This window comes from Zerene cesonia, chromosome 19 (assembly GCF_012273895.1).
Source record: "Zerene cesonia ecotype Mississippi chromosome 19, Zerene_cesonia_1.1, whole genome shotgun sequence".
Classification (NCBI taxonomy): Eukaryota; Metazoa; Arthropoda; class Insecta; order Lepidoptera; family Pieridae; genus Zerene; species Zerene cesonia.
Genome location: NC_052120.1, coordinates 8,918,261 through 8,942,930, shown reverse-complemented (window position 1 = coordinate 8,942,930; position 24,670 = coordinate 8,918,261). Strand labels below are relative to the sequence as shown.

Sequence of the window (24,670 nt, the reverse complement as noted above, 5' to 3'; positions counted from 1 at the left end):
ATAGGGGGTGATGATGAATGAAAAATGAATCAATGTAATCGAGATCGTTTTAGACATAAATATATCTTTTGACACCGTTTTTTCTTAATAGATTTGTTGTAACTTGTGATCCATCCTGACTTAAAATAGCATCATAAATTTAGAAATCAAGATGGCTTCTGTCTGACTGAATCATTTAGAAAGCTCTATCATGCTAGCAAGGTGAAACCAGCAAAATTGCATTAAAACTGTATACGAATTTGTAGCTAATTAGTTGCCAATTAGTTACCAAAACCACGATTTTGTTGCTCGCGCCGATAACCAGATATCGCTCATTTAGAAGCCTAATAAGAAATGCACTAGGAAGGTGTAATCGCTTTTAATACGTAGAACTTGACTTATGCAAATTCTTATGTTCGATTTTTGCAATTTGGATTATCGTTGTCAGAAAAGTTTGGAATAATGTAGAATTGAATTTTAAATGTCTAACCGCGTGGGTACAAGTTTTCCAAATGCTTGTTGGTTGTCTACTAGTTTTCTTTGAAATGGTATGCATATGTATGTTTAAGTACTGTTGATAAAAATACTAGGCCATGAGAAACAACTATTATGCCCATGAACAATACTTAGTATTTCTTTTCTCTGTGTTTTAAGAATTTTTAAATAAACACAATACGTTTCTGGACGTTACACTATTGTCACTGTCAAATATTGTCAATTAAATGACGATTCAAACGCTCGACTGGCACATAAGATTGAGAATTTGTTTATTGTAGCTTAAATCGAGTAACAGTTATTTAATTTTATTTTTATGCTTAACTGTATTTTTAAAATGTTTATGAAAAAGCTTAATTGAACATGATTTAAATAAAAGTATATTAAATGTGATATTTATTGACTTCGTTAACTATTACTGCGTGTTTCTTATTTTCATAATCATGACGAATCTTGATGTAAGTATATTGCATTATTAGCTGAGAAAATTATAGAATTAGTTCAATAAGTGTTGAACGTTGTCAATTTATACAAATCGCGAGGATATGTTCAATTTATTCATTGTATGAAAAGAAAAACTGTAGTTGGTTTCTTTAAATTTTGAGGTTGATGCCCATGTACATTACGGTGAATTATCTAGTAAGGAAAAAAAACAAATTCAGTGAAAATAGACTAAGAGTAATATTTGTATAAAGAAGGTTATTAACTACATTTATACTAATTTATACACATTTGTAATTATTGATTACTTTCAATTCTAGGTAAGTAACAGCAGTACAGACAGCAGTTCAGGATCTAGCTCCGAATCTAGCAGCAGTGCTTCATCATCAACAACATCAGGATCTGGTTCAAGCAGCTCAGATTCAGATTCCTCTGTCTCAGATGTTCAGGCAACAGCAACTGCACAACCAAAATCCCCAAACCCACCTCCCCAAGAAGAACTTAAGAAAAAGGAGGAACCAAAACCACGACGTTCATCGAAACCAAAACTATTATCGTCTAGCGATGAAGACACCCCTAAAATACCAAGCCCTAAACCTCTGCCACCGAGACGTAGAGGATCAGCAAAGCAGACAAAGAATGCTGCAAGTGTTTTGGCTAAAAAGCCAGCGGCTAAAACTGCCACTGGCGCTAAAGTGAAAGCTATATCAAAAACGGTCAGTAAAGCATCTAAAAATGACAGTGCATCGAAGAAAAAAAGCATCTTTTCACCTGACAACAGTTCAGAATCTGATTCAGAGAGCAAAGAGAGTAAATCATCAAAAACTAGCCCAAAAGCATCACCAAAAGGTAAGAAACCAGCTACCAGGAAGTCCAGTGAAGAAAAAGATTCATCTCCGTTAACACCAGCTCGTTCCACCACAAACGAAGATTCAAACTCTACGTCAAAGGACAGTTCCAAGCGTAGAGCTAGTAGATCCAATGGGCCACCGCCAAAGAAATTATCTGAGGATAAGAGTGCCTCTTCCTGCACATCGAGTCAGTCATCTGTAGAGTCTGTGTCATCTGACAGTGACAGTGAACCTATGATGAAGAAAGACCCGCCGAAAACAAACAAAAAGGTAAATTTATTTTGGATAATATATACTTTTTAAATAACAATGCTGCTTGTACATTAGGTTGAACATGTAACAATATCTATTAATTTTGAAGAGAAATTGTTTAGAACCAGGATAGACAAGTACTCCTTAGTATTTATTCATAGAAGCATTGTAGAAATTATAACTATTACTAATTTCATTGGAATAGATAAAAAACTCATATCCACCAAGAAAATTTTGAATGAATCCTTAAAAATTATCTTATTAATAAGTTATTTTCAAGGAATGCTTTAGAGCCAGTGATTGACATTCTCATTGACGTAACTCACCCAGAAGTGAATTTTCTGCCAAGACAACCTACATATTTTTTTACTAAAATGTTACTTAATCTGACATAATTCTTAGCAGGAAGCAAAAAGTGGTGACTCTGGCGACTCAGTAGTGGAAGTACCACGAAAGTTGACACGATCAATTTCGGCGCGGGTGTCCCGAATGGCAGCCGCTAAACCTACACACACTGACACAGACTCAGATAACGAGGAACGAGAGAAAACTAACGAAATGAGGTAGGGAACCTATATTTTTTCGAATATATATATAAACTTTTTTTTTGTTAACATAGTTCTTAAATATTTAAATATACTTTGTTATTTCTTAGATAAGTCAAAGCAAAGGGGACTGTCATTAAATTAGAATCAAAAATAGAATAAAAAAAGGGAGGGTTTGCACATTCTGTTATAATAATGTCTGCTTAAACATATTCTATTTTATTTAGTTTGTATACTCTTTACTTATACATCTTACTGATGCCTATTTCTAATATTATTCCTGCAAATCATGAGTATTGGGACTAATTTTGTCTTACATATATTTCAGCAAAGAAGACAAACGGTTAGCGAAAGCACGCGCAGCACTTGTCAAGTCGCCGGCAGTCCCACAAATACCACCCACACCCTCAGAGAGAAGGTGCCCTGTGCGAGGGTGTGATTCTACTGGACATTTGGGTATGTTCGCATTATTTGTTATCCAATAGTTAGCCTAGAAAAAATTGCATCTCTTTAATATGATAAATATATTTTTTTTGTTCCAGTAAATAAGTAATAAAAATTATTATAATCGATCTCACACTTTTATATAGTGTGTGAAATGTCTAGTTGACTAGTATAAAATTTATAATATTATCAGTTGTTTCGTTGTAACTTTAAATTACCCTGGTTATGAGCCACTGTCCTTTGATTTCTAAAAAATGTTACTAGTATTATTATGAGTCTTGTTGTGTAGTGTGCCAATGATACTAATGTACTTCTGGAAAAAGCTACAATTCCAATACATAACTTGTGACAAATCCGAAAGACACTTTCCGCGTCCGCGGTTTTTCCAGTATAGGAAAAAGACAGAGGTAATTAAGTAGCCTCGATGTATATATATGTCTTGTTTCTACACACAGGGGGGATACCATTGTGTCTTAAATTAAAGAAGTAATATATAGCTTTGTCTATTTCCCATAGTGTAACCATTCTTGCGTTAAGACGTCATATTCTGCCCCCCTAAACTAACCAACCTCCAACCTGTATAGCTCCTATATTTTTCCCGCATAGGTATTATTCCTGCCTTAAGATGTCATATTAATCTAACTAAGCTCAATCAATATAGGTCTGTCACGTTTCCATAATGGAATTCGTACAACTTTAAGGCACAGTCACAGTCACTCTTCAAAGCTTAGCCCCGACATATATAGGGGTCAGCCACGTTTCCGCAATGGAATCGGTACATCTTAAAGACGTCACAGTCCCAGAACTTAGCCTAGACCTATATGGGTCTGGCAGGTTTCCGATGGGTACAACTATAAGACGTCACTGTCCCAGAGTTTAGCCCAGACCTATAAGGGTCTGGCAAGTTTCCGATGGGTGCAGCTATAAGACGTGTGGGTGCGCGCAGGTGGCAAGCTGGAGAAGCACTTCACGTACGACGCGTGCCCCACGTACCACAACGTGACGGGCGCGTGGTGCGTGGCGGCGGCGGAGGAGCGCGCGGCGGCGGCGGCGGCGCGGCGGCGCGCCGTGGCCGCCATGCTGCAGCGCCCGCGCGCCATGCCCACCATCGAGCAGCGCGCCTACCAGCTTAAGGTTAAGGTGGGGATCTTCCTTTTCTACTTACTCATTTACTTTGCTTTAGCGAGCGTTCCAATTGAAAATTTAACCCCCCCGAGTAGTAATTGGATTTGAGATATTTTGAAAGAGTAGAAAAAATTTGATCACGAGGCGGGATTCGAACCCGCGTTTCTTGCCTAACCGTAGCAACGCCTAGCCTCAGATTTCGGTTTAGAAATCTACGTATTCGTTTGACTGTTTATGCATGTGATACTTGACATAATACCTGAATATTAATTAAATCAATTATTTACCGTTGTTTTAATTATTAATATTTTAAATTAATTTCATTCCAGGATATGCGTTCAAAATGGAAGGGTAGTCATGAACTCAAAGCGATGTCGAACAACGAGGAGCAAGGGGAGGAAAGGGAGCCGGTGCTTGACGGTTTTGTTCCGGACTACGACCTGAGGTTGTTCAGGGATGCGCAAGCGCTCGCTGCGGTTAAGATCGAAGAAGAGTTGGAGGACATTGCCTCGGATAAGGGAACAAGGTATTGGGTTATTAGGTACATCACTAGCTAACATAGATTTTCTTAGAAAGTATAAAATGCATAGTATTTATTACTTCATTGCATAATATAAAACAAAGTCACTTTCCCTCTTTCTATATCCCTATATATTATGTAAAGCATCGCAACGGATTTTGATGGGGTATGTTTTAATAAATAGACTGATTCAAGAGGAAGGTTAACGTATATAATAACATCTATTAAACTACTCCGAATTTAACGCGTGCGAAGCCGAAGGCAAAAGCTAGTATGGAATATGAAGTACTTGATTACCCATGCAATGTTTCAAAAATAATATTATTTCTGCTTTTGTAATATCCTTATTTGTAGTAGTGTAATGGAAATGAAATTAAAAGGTCTATTCATAAAATGGCTAATTTACCTATGTTATATTCATCGTGTCTGGCTGAGATTTGTTATCTGGATAATTAATGTTGTTGTGTAGAACTACAGTGCTTTAGTATTACGTACAAACTACATATCTACATACAACCAGACTTGCTTTTGATTATGAAATCCCTGTTTGCATAGTGAACATTTGTTACAACACACATATTTTTTTTTACAAAAAATTACCGTATTTAAACAGAGATTCCAGCAACACTGTCGATCAATCGTCACCATACAAACGCATACCATGTATGCATGTATGTATGTATATATTGGGCTTACACATGTCCATATTTTGTGTCCAGATACGTGGTGATGGGCAAGTACATGATGGAGGTGTGGTACCAGTCGCCGTACCCCGGCGAGGCGGCGCGCGTGCCGCGCCTGTTCGTGTGCGAGTTCTGCCTCAACCACCACAAGTGCGCGTGCGGCGCCGCGCGCCACCGCGCCAAGTGCGTGTGGCGGCACCCGCCCGGCGACGAGGTGACGCGCGCGCACACGCACACGCACACGCACACACACGCACACACACGCACGCACACGCAGAGAGAGAGAAAGTTCACACTACACACTAATAACAAATATATACGCACACACAAACATACGCAGAGAGAGATAGAGAGGAAAGAGAGAGAGAGAGAGAGAGAGGGAGGGGGGGAGAGGGAGGGAGTTCATACTACACACTAATAACTAACATACACACCCACGCAAAGATACAGAGAGGGAGAGAGAGTTCACACTAATAACAAATATACAAACACCTCCCCCTCCTCCATGTGAGAACTTACTAACTCACAGGTTTTATACTTCGCCATATCACAAATATCACAAATACACATAAACACGGCGACAAATAAGAAAGAGGGAGATTAATTATACTACACACTAATAACATACATATAAAGACCGCTTCGTGTGATTGAGATAGATTTCATACTTCGCCATATCACACATACACATGAGAGAGAGAGAGAGAGAAAGCTTACAAACATAAACAACAAGAGACATTTTACACTACTGACTTAATTATGTTTGTTCGTTACATATAATTCCGTATTTTACGTATATACACACACGCATTGACACAGTAGTCAAGTTTACTACCAACTGTAACTTAGTATGTGAAACATGATAACATAAAATTTCTTAATTACACTCATGCGAATCGAATTCAGTTTCAGTGCAATATCCATTGCCTATAAATTTTCTTATGCCCGTTTTGCTAGAATTGAATGTGACCGTATTAATTAGAAATATATGAGTTTAGGCATACTTTTAATTAAAAAGAAAACACATTTTATGTGTTTTGTTTGAACTTTGCTCATTTTTGCTAGAATATTGTCACCACATTAAATAGAAATGTACGAGTTGGGGCTTAGTTATAATTAAAAAGAAAACACTGGTGGCCGAGAGACTAAGCGTCACTACGGTGCTTTGCCAAAAAGACGCGGATTCGAATCCCGCTGCGTGATCAAATTGTTTCTATTCTTTCAAAATTTCTCAGTTATAAAGTACTCGCTGCGCCCCGCGGTTTCACCCGCTTAAGTTCGTATCCCGGGATAAAAAGTTGGCTATATGTTATTCCAGTTGTCCAGCTATCTACTTACCAAATTTCATTGCAATCGGTTCAGTAGTTTTTGCGTGAAAGAGCAACAAACACAGACACATCCTTACAAACTTTCGCATTTATAATATTAGTAGGATTTCAATGCTATAAAACTTAAAATTTATTAATGCAAATAAAAAAAATAATAATAAATAAATAAAAAATAAAAAAATAAAGACAATAAAATAAAATGCACACTGTGTTCACACAGATATGATAGCCAAGTTGTATCCCCGCAGATATACAGGAAGGACAACCTGAGCGTGTGGCAAGTGGACGGCAGGAAGCACAAGCAGTACTGCCAGCAGCTGTGCCTGCTCGCCAAGTTCTTCCTGGACCACAAGACGCTGTACTACGACGTGGAGCCGTTCCTCTTCTACGTGATGACGTGCGCGGACAGCGAGGGTTGCCACATCGTGGGATATTTTAGCAAGGTTCGTGGGGAAGTGGAATTTTTTGGTCTTTTTTTCAGTCACTTATTCGTCATGATGAGCTCTGATTGCCAAATTTGTTGTGGTGTAATTTAACAAGGTTTCTGATTGAGGTGGAATTTTTGATTCTTCTTTAACTCTACTGTAAATGATAGCGAGCGTTGATAGCGAGGGTTACCATGTCGTGAGGAATTTGAACTTGGCGTGATACCGAAGAATGAACAAGATAGTGAGTGTTCCCATATCATTGGATATTTTACCAAGGTAAGTGCGAGATGTGTATATTAGGTTCCGCCTTTTTTTAGGTCATTGCTGGCAATTGCGCTAGTGGTTCGCTTGATCATAACGATCAACCATGAACATTTATAGAGATAGGGCCGCTACAAATGAGTTGCCCACTTTTAAGGGCTAAAGGATAAAAAAAGAATTGGCGATGGAAATAAAGAAATGGACTGGGAAGGGCAAGCAAACGGCTTCGGGCCTCCGTACGAAACACAGTAACGTGCTACTATTTCACACGGATCTGTTGTGGTGGTGTGGTACCCCGGTGCGAGCTGGCCCAATTCGTGCCGAAGCGTGCTCGAATAGTTGCGAAAGTTTGCTGTAGAAGTTGGCTCTTTCTTGTTCGAGTTCAATATAAGGCCATCTGATCGAAGTAGGTGGGAGAAGTTTTTAGTGATTTTTATAGTTCAGTTTTAGTTCTCTATGTGAAAAGGAAAACCTGCATCTATGCCATTAGTATATGTAATAAAGGCTCTTTGAGGGTGCTGTTTGAGTGAATATTCTTATATATTATAAGGCTTGTTATACCATCCACCAATCCTTTCCTTATCCTTCATGCATTACCTACCAGTTCCGTTGCCAAATATCACAAAAAAAACAAACAAAAAAAAAAAGAGGACTTCTTATATCACTGTATTTTATTAAAGCAGTTTAAATATTTTTGGGTTGAAACTGGATATTTTCCATGAAACTGTGTATTTGATTTCTCCATTATTAATTACAAATTATTATTTTACGTTAAAATATGGCTACATTTAACATAAATAGTGTATGAAATGCTACGAATAAAATTGATAATTTTTTTTTTCTAACAACCCCAAAAAAACGACAAATCACATGTTTAAAAGGAAAAAATAACTGGATGCATGAAATTGAGTGCCTGCTTAATTTTGCATAAAATTACTATTAAAGATAATAATACACCTAAGCCGCTATTATAGTTTAATATAAATTTAAATAAATTTAAATAAAATTAAATAAAATAAATAAAATTAAGCTATTATAGTCTAATGTTATCTGTTCCTTTATATTGCAAGCACGCGTCTGCAAGTTCGTTTATAAATACCTTATTATATTTTTCTACTGAAATAAATGAACAGTATGAAAGATACTAAACCTATAGGCTATACATAGAAACCGTACTAGCCATTTTTATCCATAAACTAGGTGCATTCCGCGGTTTTAACTGCGTAAATGAGTTTTTTTCTCTGAATACCAATGTTCTTATGGGTACATTGCAAAAAAAATTACCTTAGTGTCAATGAAAGTCCCGTCAAAATCGGTCCAGCCGTTCCAGAGATTAGTCGGATTAGACAGAGATAAATTGAAAAGAATTTGGTGTATGTAGTACCGTAACCGTAGTATGATACATGTAGTTAAAAACAATTATTTCAATAAAACAAACGGACAACATTTTATTTATATGTATAAATGCATAGATTTTTCAACCTATGAATGTTTTATATCTAGATTCGTAAGTCCTTGTGATTTATTGATCATTTGCGTTGATTGATATTTGTAGAGAATAATAATTCGAAACGAACAAAGGCTTTGACAAGGTTATAGACAGACGACGAGGTATATATAATATAGAAATTTATTTCACGTCTGTTTAATATAATATAGGGTAAAGAAAGTTCGTAGTAAATATAATCGAACCCCTATTGCTACACGCACGTCAAGTTTAAATTTAGAATATTCTTTAAATTTTTGCACATGATTTTTATATAAGGATCTACAAAATATTTTTTATTATACTCCTTTATTTCATTTATAAATTATATTTGTATGTTTAAGTTGTTGTTTTGTATGTGTATATGTAAGTTATTACAACGAACAAATCAAAAACAAAATCATCATTTCCCATAGAAAACAACTTACATATCTCGTTTAGCAGTTTCGCAACAAACTATGAATATTGCGTGCTTTCATTAGTTTTTTTTTTTTGCATTCCTAATTTAAAAATCGTAAATTAGCGTACAACGCCTAGTACTCTACCATTGAACGTCAGCTGTGGGGTCGTCGACCCGCAGGCCCCGCCCCCCTGGGGGATGTCTAGATTCGGTTGCGATTTTGATGTGCGTATGTTGATTTAGTGCTTCAAATTTATAGGTATTTCGCTTTCGTCTGGCTTGTTACTTGTTAGGGAGGGTTATGAAAATAAGCAGCGGCTCTTGGGTAACTCATATTTTTGATTGATTTTGTTTTAAGTGACATTTCGCAAGAAAATAGTCGTCTAACTGCTAAAACTAAAAAAAAAAAATTAATGTTATGGTAATTTTACTTTCCGAATATTGAGGGAATAAGCAAAGTTGTGAAACTATCTACTGAAATATTTGCCTAGACTCCTGTTTTAGTTTTTTTTTGTCGTTTTTACTAGTTTTTTTTCTACAAAACCCACTATGTGTTTGTAACAAGTAGTTGTAGTTGAATACGAATAAACTATGGTTTTTGTCCTTCTCGTAAATTCTTGGCAATGAGATGTTTAACGCGGTAAAAAATACCATATGTCACTTTAGCTTCCTAACTAACCAAATTCTTATAAAAAATCATATCAAAAAATCGGTCCGTTGCGCCGTGGACGAAATATAAATAAACTCACTTTTCCATATTTTCAACATATTTCAAAAAAGGAGGAAAAAAAGAAATCGGTTGTTTTTTGTGTTTGTTACCTTGTATATTGTTTTTTAATATAAGTAAGGATTTTATTAAACCCTCTCCTTAGTAATAATAAATTAGTTTCATTCATAAATTATCTATTCTATATCATTTGGTTTTAATTTAAAAAAAAAACAATCTAAACGACTCTAAGCTTCTGTACAAAATTTATTCGTTATGTAATGTCACTATAAATTTAACTTCATTCAAATAATAAAAATAAAATGCTTACAATATAGTTATAACATGCTATGAAACATATTGGGATTTCTTCCCAATTGCTCACCGTGAAATTCCAAAAAAAAAATATATATATGTATATTTCATTACGGACGCTCTGTGGGACGGTCAAATGTGAATCTTTTGAGACTACAATTTGATGTCTCGGGGGTTGAAGAACAGTCGGGCTCAAAGTCAGTCTAGGTTATTGTCTTGGATGTCGATGACATAAAAATGTACACGCCTAATGCTTAGTGTAGGCAATATAATGGAATATTTATATTATACTAGTTGGACGCTACGACTCCGCCCGAGTAGTTATTTAAGTAATAAAAATTATAGTCTCTTTTTAGTTGGATCAAATTGCCCACGGTGTGCAGATTTTGTTAAAATTGGTTGAGTATTTTAGGAGTCTATCGCGGACAAACAATGTGACACGTAATTTATAATATATATATTAAGATTGTAGAAAAAAGACCAGTAACTTTATACTGTTTATTGATTTTTTTTTTTTTTGTTATATTTTTCTAATAATGTATTATTTTAGCATTATTTGCATTTATCTGATATAGTTTTATTGATTTGCAAATCTGTAAGTCCAAGTTTTGAAAGCGGAAGGTAGGGATAACAGCACGTTTTTGTAAAAAAATAAAAATACATTTTTGTTGAAATACACAAGTTTTATATTCTTTAACTCGCGTTTTGTATACTAATTGTTTTCACGACAACAAATATTTTTTTTATAAATTTTTTTATCGTCAAAATCAAAACCCCATATAAAACACCCACCTCTTTGTAATTAAACGAAACGTATATAAGAAATGTAAGATCAATTGTGAGTGTCGTTATTCGTTGGATTATTGTGAAAATTCGCAATTCGTTTGGGATATTGTAAGGTTTCACCTCTAGACGGTTAACCTTTCACCGCGACTTGGTCGACTATTTTATAGTTATTTATATGTAATGTTCTGGAGCTGAGGGACTTTGCGGGACACTTTGATTAACGTGAAGTATGATACGGGGGTCAAGGGACGTGCGTTTCGCTTTTTGGAATGGCCACCGTGTGCGAGCGGGTCGGGTGTACGTCTATCTCTTTCTGAATTAGCCCTCTAATAGTATATCATTATAAATCACATAACAATGTATTGGTGATTGACAATTCTGTATCTTATCTTACGTTTTGTATATTATAAGAAGCGTCATCAGAAACGAATTTAATTATTATTGGTTATAGGCTATGAAACATTAAATTATATATACTATTTTTTTTACTAAGTGAATCGCGTAACGTATCCTCTCAACGTAGTCAACGTAGTCTCAAAAAGAATGCTTTTACAACATTTTATATTACTGCTCCTCTACTATTGTTTCTATCGTGATATTTTATAGCCTCATCCTCATTTGATTCAGCAATTCCTGAGATTAGCCCGTTCACACAAAATCTTTAGCTTTATAATATTAGGAAGTAATAAATGTGTAAAACATAAATACACACTTATAATCTTGTCGCTATGATCATAATACAGTTAAATCAGATATTGTATTTATACGATATAACTGGGGTGAGTTAAGTTTCAGTACACAAGATATAACGACGTCTAGACTATTCTAATTGGCAAGATTATAGTTGATTTAGCGTCTAGACAATTAGGGGGGACAACGCTGCTTTATATATTTATAAGTTTAATGTTATTTATGAGACTAATTTAGTTGTAAGTGGAAATAAAAATTTATTAGATAACGTTTATAGAAAATCGTCTAATATGATATTATATCTTAAACATATGTATATTCATTTGTACATAATATTGTAAGTTGAAATGATAAAATGTAATAATAATAAGTAGTTTGAAAGTCCAAGATTTAGCCCATGCCTAATAAAACCAATTAAAAAAAAACAAAAACGACATCACACACACAACACACACACACACACTCTTTATAGACATTCTTATTATATATGGTATATTAAATACACATAATATATTATGAATTTATGAACGTTTTATATCTTATAACAATGACGTATACATTTTGTATCCAACGTGATTGTTAACTAAGACTTTCTTTGTATTTTCAATCGCCCTCGAGGTCTGCTATAACATGGAGCAAAAAAACAGTCTCCAAAAACGCAAGGAGGCTGTAAGAGCTGTAAAGTATAAACAAAATTTTTGATCTCCCGCGTGAGGACGCACTCCAAGCGATATTAACAGAATGGAGTGGTTTTTGTGTGAAACCCCAGCTCTATGAGTTTTCGATGGTGCATCGCTGATTCTTTCACGAGGTGGGGTTGCACTTTGATCTTAATTTCCATTGGAGTAGTTTTTGTAGATTGCACGTGGGCTATGTTCATTTGAATTTTGTGCCGCGTGTGTACTCGTGACGCAATATTTTATTAAATGAGTTTTAAGTGGCCGGAATTGTAATACGGTATGTAAACCGATAAAATGTATTCATTAAATCAATAGCCATAATGAAAAGGAATTGTATAATATATTTGCCCTTATTTCTGTTGTCTAAAGTCAAGAAATAAAAACATATAATTGTATATATAAATAAAATAAAATTAAAAGCTTTTTATATCTTACAGAATGGAACAAGATACAAAAATAAAAATTTAGATTAGCTTAAGTTTGTAAAATACTGATAAATTTGTTAGTACATAAGTTTAGTTCCTAAATAAAGTTGCTATATTTATTTATTTATAATTGTATATAGGCAAACTTATTTAATATAACTTTGTATATCATAACATTTTCTTTAATAATAGTTATATAAGATAGACACAAAACTACAGTATATTAATAAAAAAACATGAACACTACATACATTAAACAATGATCCATTGAAACTACTTTCCTATACATAGTTATTTCAAGTGTACAATTAAAACCTCCCCTGGCCTGCATAGAATATTCAATTTTAAACCCTATAGTTATTCGAGTGAAGATCGATTTTTATTTAACTACTACGCTCCACTCTTTTACGCGAAGTGTCTACGGCGGCTCGTCGTAGCGCTACGCTTTCACCGTAAACGTAGACGGTCTACGGTCGTAGTAGTTTTCGTAGCTATGTCTCTATCTATGGATGAAATATGAATGGTTTCACGGCTTATAATGAGATATTCAGTTCTATAACAGTTTTATTTCTAGTTTATAAGTAGCTTTTAGAATTGAAAAACATTTCATACATAAAAAAATTATGCAACAAAAAAATTTTCAAGAGTATTTGGGTGTCGGTGTTTATTTATAGAATATCATTTCATTCAAAACCTTCTGTAGCATATTGGAGTGGGAGTCACATATGAATACTAAACCTTTGATAAAGGCCCCAAATATAATTATTCTAAACGAAACTCGACATTAGAAGTTCGCACATTAATAAAATAAAAAAAGAACCCTAGTAATAACTACTTAGACACTAGCCGGGTCATACTATATATTCAGTATACTTTTAACCTATCATGATCTCTTTTTAACTAACAACAAAACGATTCAATTATTTCTAACTAGCGTACACCGTAAAGCTCACAATGAAAATGCACAAAAACAAACCCTTCAGACGAAACATTAAAAATCAATAAATCTTATGTGTAGAGTTTAAAGTATATATAAAAGTACAGACAGACGGACGGCGAGACAGCGTCTGTCCGGGTCGACGACCTCCCATCCGGGTACCCCGGATGTATTCCGTTAAACTTTGATACGTTTGTTGGTTTCCGATAACGGCTGGTTATTTTGATAACAAAGGGTTGCGGAAGCGGAATAACGCTGCGGGCTTTTTTCGTGCACTGATCAATTATGTCTAGTCAGTTTTTGTAATTAATGTTTGTGAAACTTTAGGTTGAAATGGTCCTCTAACTCTGTGTAATATCTTATATTACTTGCTATAGAACAGTTGCATAGGGCTCATTGATTTACGTCTATTTTAATAAATTTCGTCTGCTATAGAACGACTATATTATAACTTATTTGAAAATTTCTAAGTCTCTAATTGAACAGTATTGGGAGTCAACCGCCAAATCTTAAGTTTGTAAGAACAATTAATCAACCCATGCATACATACGGGCAATAAACTTAACCCTAACGCAAAGGAGAAGTCGTGGCTGGAGTCGCGCGGGGCGCTTTGCACCCCAGTGACAATTCGCGGATGTAAACACGGCCGTCTAGACGGCGTGTAACGCAATAAATCCAGACGTCTGTACGTCTGGGCCGTCATTACACCCGCCGCGCCCGCGGGCGTGATCGAAATTGGAAAGTTCTTTCGCACATTCTTGGGGTCGTCTGCGCCCGCCTGAGATTGGGGAGGGTTAGGTTCGTTGGTCGCGGCAGTTATAGTACTTCGAGGTACTTTTATGCGTTTAGCAATGTGTGATCGTGCTTTGATGGATGCAATTGAACAGTCGCTTTTACTATCATCATATTTAATTATTGGACCTTTTTTTTATTAGTCAAAGAGATTTTTAAGAAAAAAAAAAGAGAAATGTATATGCATAATGGTTAAGATTTTTCCTCATAACGTGATACTATATTACTAATATTATAAACACAAATCTTTGTTTGAATGGTGGATGTTTATTACTCTACGCAAAAACAGTTGATCGGATTCTGTATGAAGTTTGAGATTATCATTATCACAAAGGCTAATTTTCACCCGGGTACCACGCTAGTGAAGCCACTTGTATTAGCTCATATTTGTTTAATATGTCTATCACAAACACATGCTCTGATATATACACTACCACATCAATTAGATACAATGACATAAATGCAAAAAATGCTCTCGCAAGGTTTGTCTCTCAACATTTAACTTTAAGAACCTGAGACATGTATGTGTGTATTATTTGTGACTCATATGTGTATTTTAAAGAAATAAAGTTTTTTTTTATTTAATTGATTAACACGTCTCTTTACGAACAGGAAAAGAACTCATTCCTGAACTACAACGTGTCGTGTATACTCACGCTGCCGCCCTACCAGCGGCAGGGCTACGGGCGGTTGCTCATTGATTTCAGTAAGTACTCTCCAATTCCTTATTGCGTTTTAATGACATTGCAAAATGTTCGAAGAACTGTCGTGTGACTTGATTCGAACAGAGTGCTAGTTCTGATACGCGTTTAATTGCGTCGCAGTGAACTTCTTTTGTTTTTAATTTTGAGACATTTACTATGTGTAACTTTTTGTATATACAAATATAAAAGAAAAATAATGTTGATAATGATTCAGAGGTTTTTTAAGGGGGATTTTGTACAAAATGTCATCAAATAACATTTCCGCGAGATACATTATGTACATTGAACATGTGTTCATAAGGTTAGGTATACCTTTTGCATCTGGAGGAAATTTTAGAACTACAAGAGTGAATTATCGGCTCTACGAAATTCTCCACAGATAATTTACATATCTATGCAGACACAGCTATCGTAGTGTATTTGCATACGCACATTTGTACAAAGTAATACCAGTATTCAATAACGAACCGCAAACGCTACCAGCGCTAGTCTTAATTATTGTCCCCATCAACACATATTATATTTGCATTAGTTGAACAATTATTGAAAACAGCTCACCCAGAGTACCATAATGTCTAGACTGCCAATTTTCAAACATAGTAGCCTTATCTAATCGTATCTAAATCCTCTCACCAAGCCAAGCTCACCAAGATTTTCTGCGATCCTATCGACATTACATACAATAGTAATTAATAAAGACCATGAGCACTCTTCGCACTTGAAATAAATTTTTAAAGTGCGAGTCAGTTATGTGTGTGCCACATCATTTTACTACCAGCCACGATAATTTCCCATCGATATAGTTGATATGGAGCTCGATTTTCCCCGGACATATTAGCCACGAAATCAATTGATAAGAAGCCCGATCACGTTCCGCACCTGAGCGGTCAGCATCGTAAACTCGGCGGCTTGTTTTGGGCCGCGGGGGGCCGTCGCGACGCCGCGGACGTTCACCCCGATCGATGCGATGCAGTATGGATCGGCTGGTGTCTAGACGGCACGGGACCTCACGAATTGTAGATGCGAGGAATTTTGATCGCTCGCTATTACCACCGTTGATACCGCCCGCGTAATTGGGATTAGGAAGGTGGGGAACGTATTGGCTGCGCTGATTTCCCGCTGAAATTAAAGAAACGTTAAGCGGAAAGTCATGTTACATGGTGTTGGAAATCAGCAATCTCACATGACACCCTGGCTACCAGTTTCTTGCTGTCCCTGCTGTTTTTTGCCTATTTTTTGCCTAATTTATTTAGTGATAGCTTGCACCGGGGAATTTACCACAGCCCCGTAGAAAATAGCAAGATAGTAGCATATAGCGTTTCATGCGATGAATGCGGGAGCCGGAAGTCGTTTCTTTTTCTTCACCCTTTCCAGTCCATTCCTTTGTCGTCAATCGTTTCCTTTAATCATTTGTAAAAGTACGAAACGCATTTGCAGGCGCTACTTCTGAAAATGTTCGCGGGGGGTGATACACCATCGATACCATTCTACGTAACCTCATGTCGTATATTCTGGCCTTAGCAAAAATTATCCTTATTGTTTAAAATCACAGCGCATATAATAAGGTATAAGAAACACTTGTGGTGGTCTGATTAATAAAATTCTTCAAATTCCGTGAGAAAAATAATTTCATTTTTTTTTTTTTCATAATTTATCTCTACCCCGTAATTATTCCATTTTAGGGGCATAATGCGGGATTTGAAAGATTAAGACCTCTTATACGATACTTTTCTTCAGAACTTGACTTAAAGGACTCGTAAGCAATCCATTAAATCTTCAAAAAAACTCCAGAATTTCTTTTGGACTTCTTTTTTAATAGGTTAAAATGCGCGACTTTAAAAATCACAACATACGTTAGTCATATCCAGATTACCGCACAGAAAAAGGTTATTAATTAATTCGATTACATATTTTGAACATCGAATGTACAAAGCTCATATAAAAAAAAAAAAATTAAAAGCAAAAAAGGTTTTCCTTTTTTTGCTGGCTGCTTCTTCCCTAATCCTACTCCCAAGATACCTAAAGATTTAACTGTATGCTCGTGAAATATTTTGAATATCGAATGTACAAAGCTCATATAAAAAAAAATTGGAAGCAAAAAAAGTTTTCCTTTTTTTTGCTGGCTGGTTGTTCCCTAATTCTATTCCCAAGATACAAAAAGGTTTAACTAGTTAACTGCATGCTCGTGAAATATTTTCATGTCATCTGCTGTTCGGAGTGGTTTTAATGAAGTGCCTTAGTTTCAGCACTGCATGTTCATTACAATTTAACATGTTTTTCATCACTCGTATGACGGTATCCTGTTATGGCCATGTCGCAATAAAATCCGTTGGCAAAATCAAACTAAATTGAAAATTTGTGCGTAACTTTGTAAGATGTTAAAGTTGTAATATTTTTCGTGGCATGTTAACCGTCATAAGAGCAGCGTTGTGAATGTATAGTACAAAACAATGTATATATAGTATAAAACAAAGTCGCTTTCTGTGTCCCTATGTCCCTATGTATGTCCCTTAAATCTTTAAAACCACGCAACGGATTTGATGGGGTTTTTTAATAGATAGAGTGATTCAAGAGAAAGGTTTATATGTATAATGATATATATTAAACTATTCCGAATTTACGCATGCGAAGCCGCGGGCATAAGCTTGTATAACTTTAAAGTAATGTAATAAATTATTCAATTTCTAAAGGGACGAGTGAGGGGTGGTAAAGAAGGGTTTATGAAATATCATTTATTTAATACTTATCTCTAATTTTATCGTTCGAAAAATAAAAATTAAACTTGCCGTCCACCCCACGCTTCCGTTTACCCCTGAGTGAATAACATCCATATCTAACGGTGAAAATATTATCGAAATAAGTCTCATAGTTCCTGAGATTACCGCGTTCAAACAAACAGACTTAAGCTTTATACACTATCTACCGCAGCGACCACTAGTAATTAATTAAGCAATTTTTTTAAGTGTGATTTTAAAAATTCGAAAAACGAAAATAAATTATATTAAAGGAATATGGATGGATATATAATATTGCTTGCGGAACGCCTCACGTTTCTACAGCACATTTTAAAAACAATACCTTAGGAGACAACGCTACCATTTCCTCGTAAGTTAGTCTAATCAGCTAAATCAATTTTGTATTAGCTTCGCTTAACACTAGGAGTTTAATCCTAAGAAAAAAACGCCAAGTGGTAGCATTATCAGCATTTTTAATCGTAACAATGAAATACCATCCGGTTGTATAATCGGCATTTTCACCGTAACTAGAATATGCCTAATGCCAGGCAGTGTACAGTGTGACCAGCATTATTGCCAGATAACAAAATCACTCGTGTCGTGTGCTCTGTTCTCATACCACCGGAACATAGAAGAAATGTTTTAAATAATTGCGATATCAGTTTTAACGGGCTATTTAACAATGCCCTTTAGCTGCCGCTTTAAGCTTAATGAATATTTATGTCTAGATACTTTATTGGCACGGTGAAAGGGCGTTCAGATATCAATATGAAAGTGTTGGCGTGCCGCTTTTAGAATTTTAACTTTCCACCGTAATTGCGTGCAATTCATAAAAAAACAACATCATATGTTATAATTATTACCGAATAAACTTTCCTTTTGTATCGTTTTTCCATTTCGTTATAGACCATTCTATTACTTTAAATAAGTGCGGTAGGTTTTGACAGGCGGTTAGCGTGTCGGAGTCGTATCCTCAATAGATAATCGAGTTTTCAATACTAGGCAGTAGAAAACAATGTACTAAGCTAAACATTAACTAAACCGTAAAAAGAGAAGCACTTCCAGTTTACATATTTTGTTCGTTCCTAGTTATAATGGGCGTTATGTGAAATATCTGAGAAATAAAAAGGTCTCTGTATTATGAAAAACCCTCTATTATAAACGCAAAAGTTTGTAAGTGTGTATGGATGTTTGTTATTCTTTCATACGAAAACAGATTATGGTATCCTTATGGAATTTGGTACAGAGGTAGAATATACTCTGAATTAGCATAGGCTACTTCTACCCGGGTATCATGTGTGTGACGCTGCAGGTTACAGCTAGTGAGCATATAAAAGAATCATTATTTCGTATAAGAGTACCGATACTTTAATTGTATATATCATTGCGGTATGGGCGACAAAAAATAACAAAGGGGGAAACGAAAGTCATTGGATCCAGAAAGTCAAACCTCCGAGTGATTTTATCACAGCTCCTACCAAAGAATTCTATACAATACAGTTCACATTTATATCTTTTCCATCAGGTTACCTGCTCACGAAAGAAGAGGGCAAAGTGGGCTCACCGGAGACACCACTATCGGATCTCGGTCTGATATCTTACCGATCTTACTGGAAGGAGGCGATCCTGAAGAGGCTGTGCTCAGCGCCTGGACCCGCGCTATGTATCCGCGACCTTAGCAAGGACCTCGCGATAGCATCCTCGGATATAGTGTCCACGTTGCAAGAGAGAGGTCTCATGAAGTACTGGAAAGGAAAGCATATTGTGCTGAAGAAACAGGTTTGTAGTTTTAGTTTTATTGCATTAAAATGCTTGTAATGTCCATTAGGCACATACAACGAAAGAGTAGAAGAAATTCGATTGTTGAGGCGGGATCCTGCGAGGCCGGGAGTTGAGGCATTGTCTACGCTACGACGAATGACACGGGCTCGGATCCTCCCTTGTGATCGATTTCTATTCTTTGAAAAATTCTCATTAGTTTAGTCCATTTTCTATCAGGGCCTACTAAAAACGTTTATATTCAAATATGAGTTATATTCAGCAATTTACCCAGAACACAAAAGAGGGTGAAGAAAAGCCCTGCGGGTGGGAGAGGCGTGCCGCTCGTATTTGAAAATGCTCATAATATGAACGTTTTAATATAATATGTTAACCTGTATGCTGACAGACATGACAATGACAAACAGATAAAAAATTATACATTGCTTGCATTGGACACCATTTCGTTTCACTAAACATTGTAATGGATGCATTGCGATTCAGTCGCGACGAGTCGAGTCGAGTACTCATGTGTATATTTATGTTTTTATAGTTTCATATGAATACGCATGCCTATATTTATGAGTGCATACGGTCACAAATGGGTGCACGTGGTCGCAGGAGGTGCTGGAGGAGGCGAGCCGGCGCGCGACGCGCGTGCGCAGCGTGGAGCCGGGCGGGCTGCGCTGGTGGGGCGGCGGCGCGGCCCGCTGACCCCGCGCCGCGCGCGCGCCCCGCCCGCCCCGCGCGCCGCGCCCCGCCCGCCGCCGACCCGCCAGCAGCGTCGCGCGCTCGCTGCTCTAAACGTAAGTGCTAACACACACACACACACACACGCGCTCACATGCACACACGTGCTCGGGTAAACGTGTGCTTAGAATAGAGCTGGGTACACACACGCAGGCACACGCTGTTCTGAGCGTTCGTGTGCGCGCGCGCACGCACTCACCTACATGCACACAAACTTGCGCTCGAGCATACGTGTGCTGAGAATGGAGCCGGGCTTGTACACACGCACAATCGCGCTGAGCGCTCTGCGTGTACGTGCTCGCACGCACACACAAACAGCAGACCCTACACACGTACACCTGAGCTGAACACAAGTGGATGGTTACCCGGCGACCCACCACCGCCCATGAACCTTTGCAGAGGTGATGCCAAAGATTTGTCAATTTTTAAAGAAAAAGGGTAAACACCGCGATGCGATGATGATGGAATAAATTAAAGAGCTGGAACTATTATAAGGTTCAGGGAACATGTAACATTCAGTTACTATGTGTTACTATTTGACTGCTTTGATCTTCTGTGGTAATTTGGCACTAAGCGTTGAACAGAGAAACACTGGGTTCGATTCCCGGTTGGGAAATGGATCATTGAAAAATAAAGGGTCTGCCCCACAAGAGATGATTTGATTGCTTTCCATACTAATTATTCTAATTATTCCATATGAATTATCCATTGTAATACTGTGGATTATTAAATAAAAGGTCTTAAATGTTAGATTTCCCAAATAATAAAATTCAAAATCCTCTAATTAACATTGTGCATGTGTTCTGCATTATATATTTTTTCTTTTTATTTTGTTAAAACTGATGTCTTTGCACCGATAGGTACATTCAAGTTACGCCATTGTTTATCTGAGACTGACTCGGAGAAGTTGACAGCAGTGTTTCTATCACTATGGATGTGGATGTGTCACAGTTTATACTCTATGGATTGTTTATACTCTATGGATTGTTTATACTCTATGGATTGTTTATGCACTATGGATTGTCGGTGGATGTTATATTGTGTTGAGAGTCAATTTCTATGCATTTAACTTTCTCTATGGGATTGTGTTGTACGTGTAAATAGGTATTTACGATTGTTTATCGATGAGATGAAATGACAAGTTTTCTCTTGAATTTATAATGAAGTAGATTAGAGTAAGTACTAAAAATAATGTAATTCAGATGTATTTTAAAAGTATGACATTTTTTAATAATTAAATTTAGCATTTATTACCCTATGTAAGTATCAGTAGTTAAAGTTATTTTAACCTTATTTTTTATTATTTTATTCAAACTAAATGCATATTTGAAAACTTCTTGCGATAAATATTAGGTTTCTATAAGTTTTAATTTCAATTGATGCTTTGTTAAAGCTTTGACGTCACCGCCATTCGAGATTTCTTTGACGTCATGCTGGATATAGTTTCTTATGACGTAAAGGAAAGGTAGTCTAGAAATAGTTCTAAATTCTATATATAAATTTGTCGCAGATCCGTCTGTATGTCATTGTTTTATAGAGAGGTAAAAAAATATTAGTCTATATGTGGAGCAATAACGGAATAATGTATCGTTAGAACTCTTAATTTTTGGACGCAAGACGTATGTAATAATTTATAGTTTAAAAACAAATAGTAAATATTATTACTTAGTTAAGTAACGTAAGTGTGTGTAAAAATCTGTCGTTTATATCTGGTAAATTATATGAATATGATAAGACTTGTTCTTCAGATGTATTAGTGTACGATAAATCTCATATTTTAATTTAATATTAAATAAAAATAATGAGTCACATAGTTAAGTGACGCGAGCGCAATATATAATTTTGCCACCATTTCAAATCCAATATGGCGGGCAAGAATCTAATTTAAATCTTATGATATATACGCGTTTAATGAAAATTTTTGATGGATAAAAATTTGAAGATTAGTAATTTATATAGGAATAGTTTAATTATAAATTTAATACATAAAACTATGAATGTCACTGTTCCATGGAATTAAATGAAAACTTCTTTTTAGTTTAGTTCTAACTGTCAAACTCTTACAGTTATCTGTGTTATGTTGCACAGATACTCGATGGGTTTTAAATGTCGAATTGATTTAATTTTCATTATGTTTTTATTTGTTCGTTTTATTAATCTATGAAATGTATTTGAAATCGATGAAATATATCAAATTATATCCTTTTATTTATTATTTCTCTGTGAAATTGTATAAATGTATATTTGTACCACGCCTACAAGAAAGTAATAATAAAATATACTAGTTTAAAAAAACTATAAAACACGCTTATCAAAAATCATATTTTGCAAATTGAAAACTGGAATAATTTTATCAAATTAGTGTATTGTCATCGGTCCTCAATAAATCTACAAAGTTTGAACGAAATCTGGCCGTTTAAAGTGGGTCAAAATCGCGCCCAAAGAAGTCAGTTACAAACAAACAAACAAACATACAAACAAACATACAGGTGAAGTTAATAAAAGCGTGTTAAAAAGACATTCGATATGTGAAGCTAAAATGGAAATAATGTATTTTTATTCATGCCTTGTTATATTAGGTACTATGTGTTCAAATATTTTGCATACCTATTTGATGAAGATTACTTTTTTGAATAAAATAAATGTAAATTTGAATAACATGAATGTAATAGGCATAAAATGTATTAGATTTTTAAACATTGAATAGTATATGTGCCTAGAAGTAAGTAGGTAGATAATTTTTGTTACGTAGACTATATTTGTAAATATTGTTACATAAGTTTTACTCAATTTTTCGATGTATATATTTTCCATGATTGATATAATGTATTGAAATGTATTGATAATTGGTTGTTATGTGAATTTTATATAGTTTAAGTATGATATAAAATATTTTTAATGTACTGTTTTGTTTTATTTGAAACCTTGGTACGAGGGTATAGATCCGACTCAAGTTGGTAAAAATATAACATGTAAGTTATAGTGACTAAGGCCTAAAGAAAGTGCAGGATTAGTGTCTTAACATTTTCCTTAGAAATGATAATTAGATATTATGAGTTCGAGGTCCATAAAATACCCGCAATCCCACCAACAAAGCGGTACAACTTAACACAGTAGGGTCGGTTGATCACTGCTTTTGGGCGATGTAGCTCAGGGCTCTTTCCACGAGTGCTCTATCCAAGGGCCATTTCCACGAGCGCTCTATCCCAGGGCCATTTCCACGAGCGCTCTATCCCAGGGCCCTTTCCACAAGTGCTCTATCCCAGGGCCCTTTCCACAAGTGCTCTATCCCAGGGCCCTTTCCAAGAGCGCTTTCCACGAGCGCTTTGGGTATGCGTAAAAGCATTCTCCAACAAAAAAGATATACATATTATGGTATCTTGTCATAGCTAACTAACGACGTCAAGGTTATGTCATCTTTGTTACCAACCTCCACAATAGCTAGTGCAGTTTTTACTCTGCTAACGATATCAAAATGTTCGATGTTAGTACCTCTAGTAGGTACTACGCATTATGTTACCTGTTGTAGTACTACCTCCAAAGTGACCATCACTACTCACCAGCAGCGGCTGACGGTCACCGTGCACACTTAACTAATGTGCAAGTTATTTTTTGTGATGGAGCAGATGCGATAGGGCAGAGACAGTGAAACATTACCTTTAGTCGTGTTATAATTCTTTAAGGTTTTGCTCCTGTAACAATATTGCGTAATAAAGATTTAAGAACCGCGCTTATTGTATTTCAGAACAAATGTCTTACGTTGTACATATCTTTGTATTTCGCATTTTCATCTCTGCATCTACTAATGAAAATCAAACAACTTCCGACACACTCTAGATCTGCGTCACTCGATTCAAAAGTAGGTCGATAAATAATTTAGAACAAATTACGGGAAGAAAGCATTGAAACAATTAATATCCATGTCATTTTGTACATCTCACTGTGGTTTTAAAATTCTTCGAGCTCACGCATAGATTATTGTTCACGCGATTGCGTGTAGCTTACAGATCACTGTATGATGTATCGTTTTTCTAAATAAATAGAACGGTACGGAAAACTACTGAACGTTTTAGAGATTTTTTACTAATTTTTAAATCAAATTGAAAGGAGAAAATAGGTTTATTATAAATAGGATAATTATTTGCTTTGTTAAT

General features: G+C 35.8%; 1 protein-coding gene across 2 annotated transcripts; it reads left to right on the top strand.

The window, feature by feature from the left end:
- The first annotated feature begins 712 nt into the window (after positions 1-712).
- Positions 713-20,515, top strand: LOC119834518 (histone acetyltransferase KAT7). 2 transcript variants are annotated; one of them, XM_038358908.1, is made up of 11 exons: positions 713-932; positions 1,236-2,036; positions 2,424-2,581; positions 2,892-3,019; positions 3,954-4,147; positions 4,462-4,658; positions 5,372-5,549; positions 6,912-7,106; positions 15,182-15,275; positions 19,534-19,787; positions 20,388-20,515. In XM_038358908.1, exons 1-11 carry the CDS (start codon positions 918-920, stop codon positions 20,478-20,480), a joined length of 2,307 nt encoding a protein of 768 aa, XP_038214836.1. In that variant the 5' UTR covers positions 713-917; the 3' UTR covers positions 20,481-20,515. The 2 variants fall into 2 exon arrangements, with proteins under 2 accessions (XP_038214836.1, XP_038214835.1); XM_038358907.1 differs by having other exon boundaries at positions 2,421-2,581.
- Positions 20,516-24,670: the final 4,155 nt, after the last annotated feature.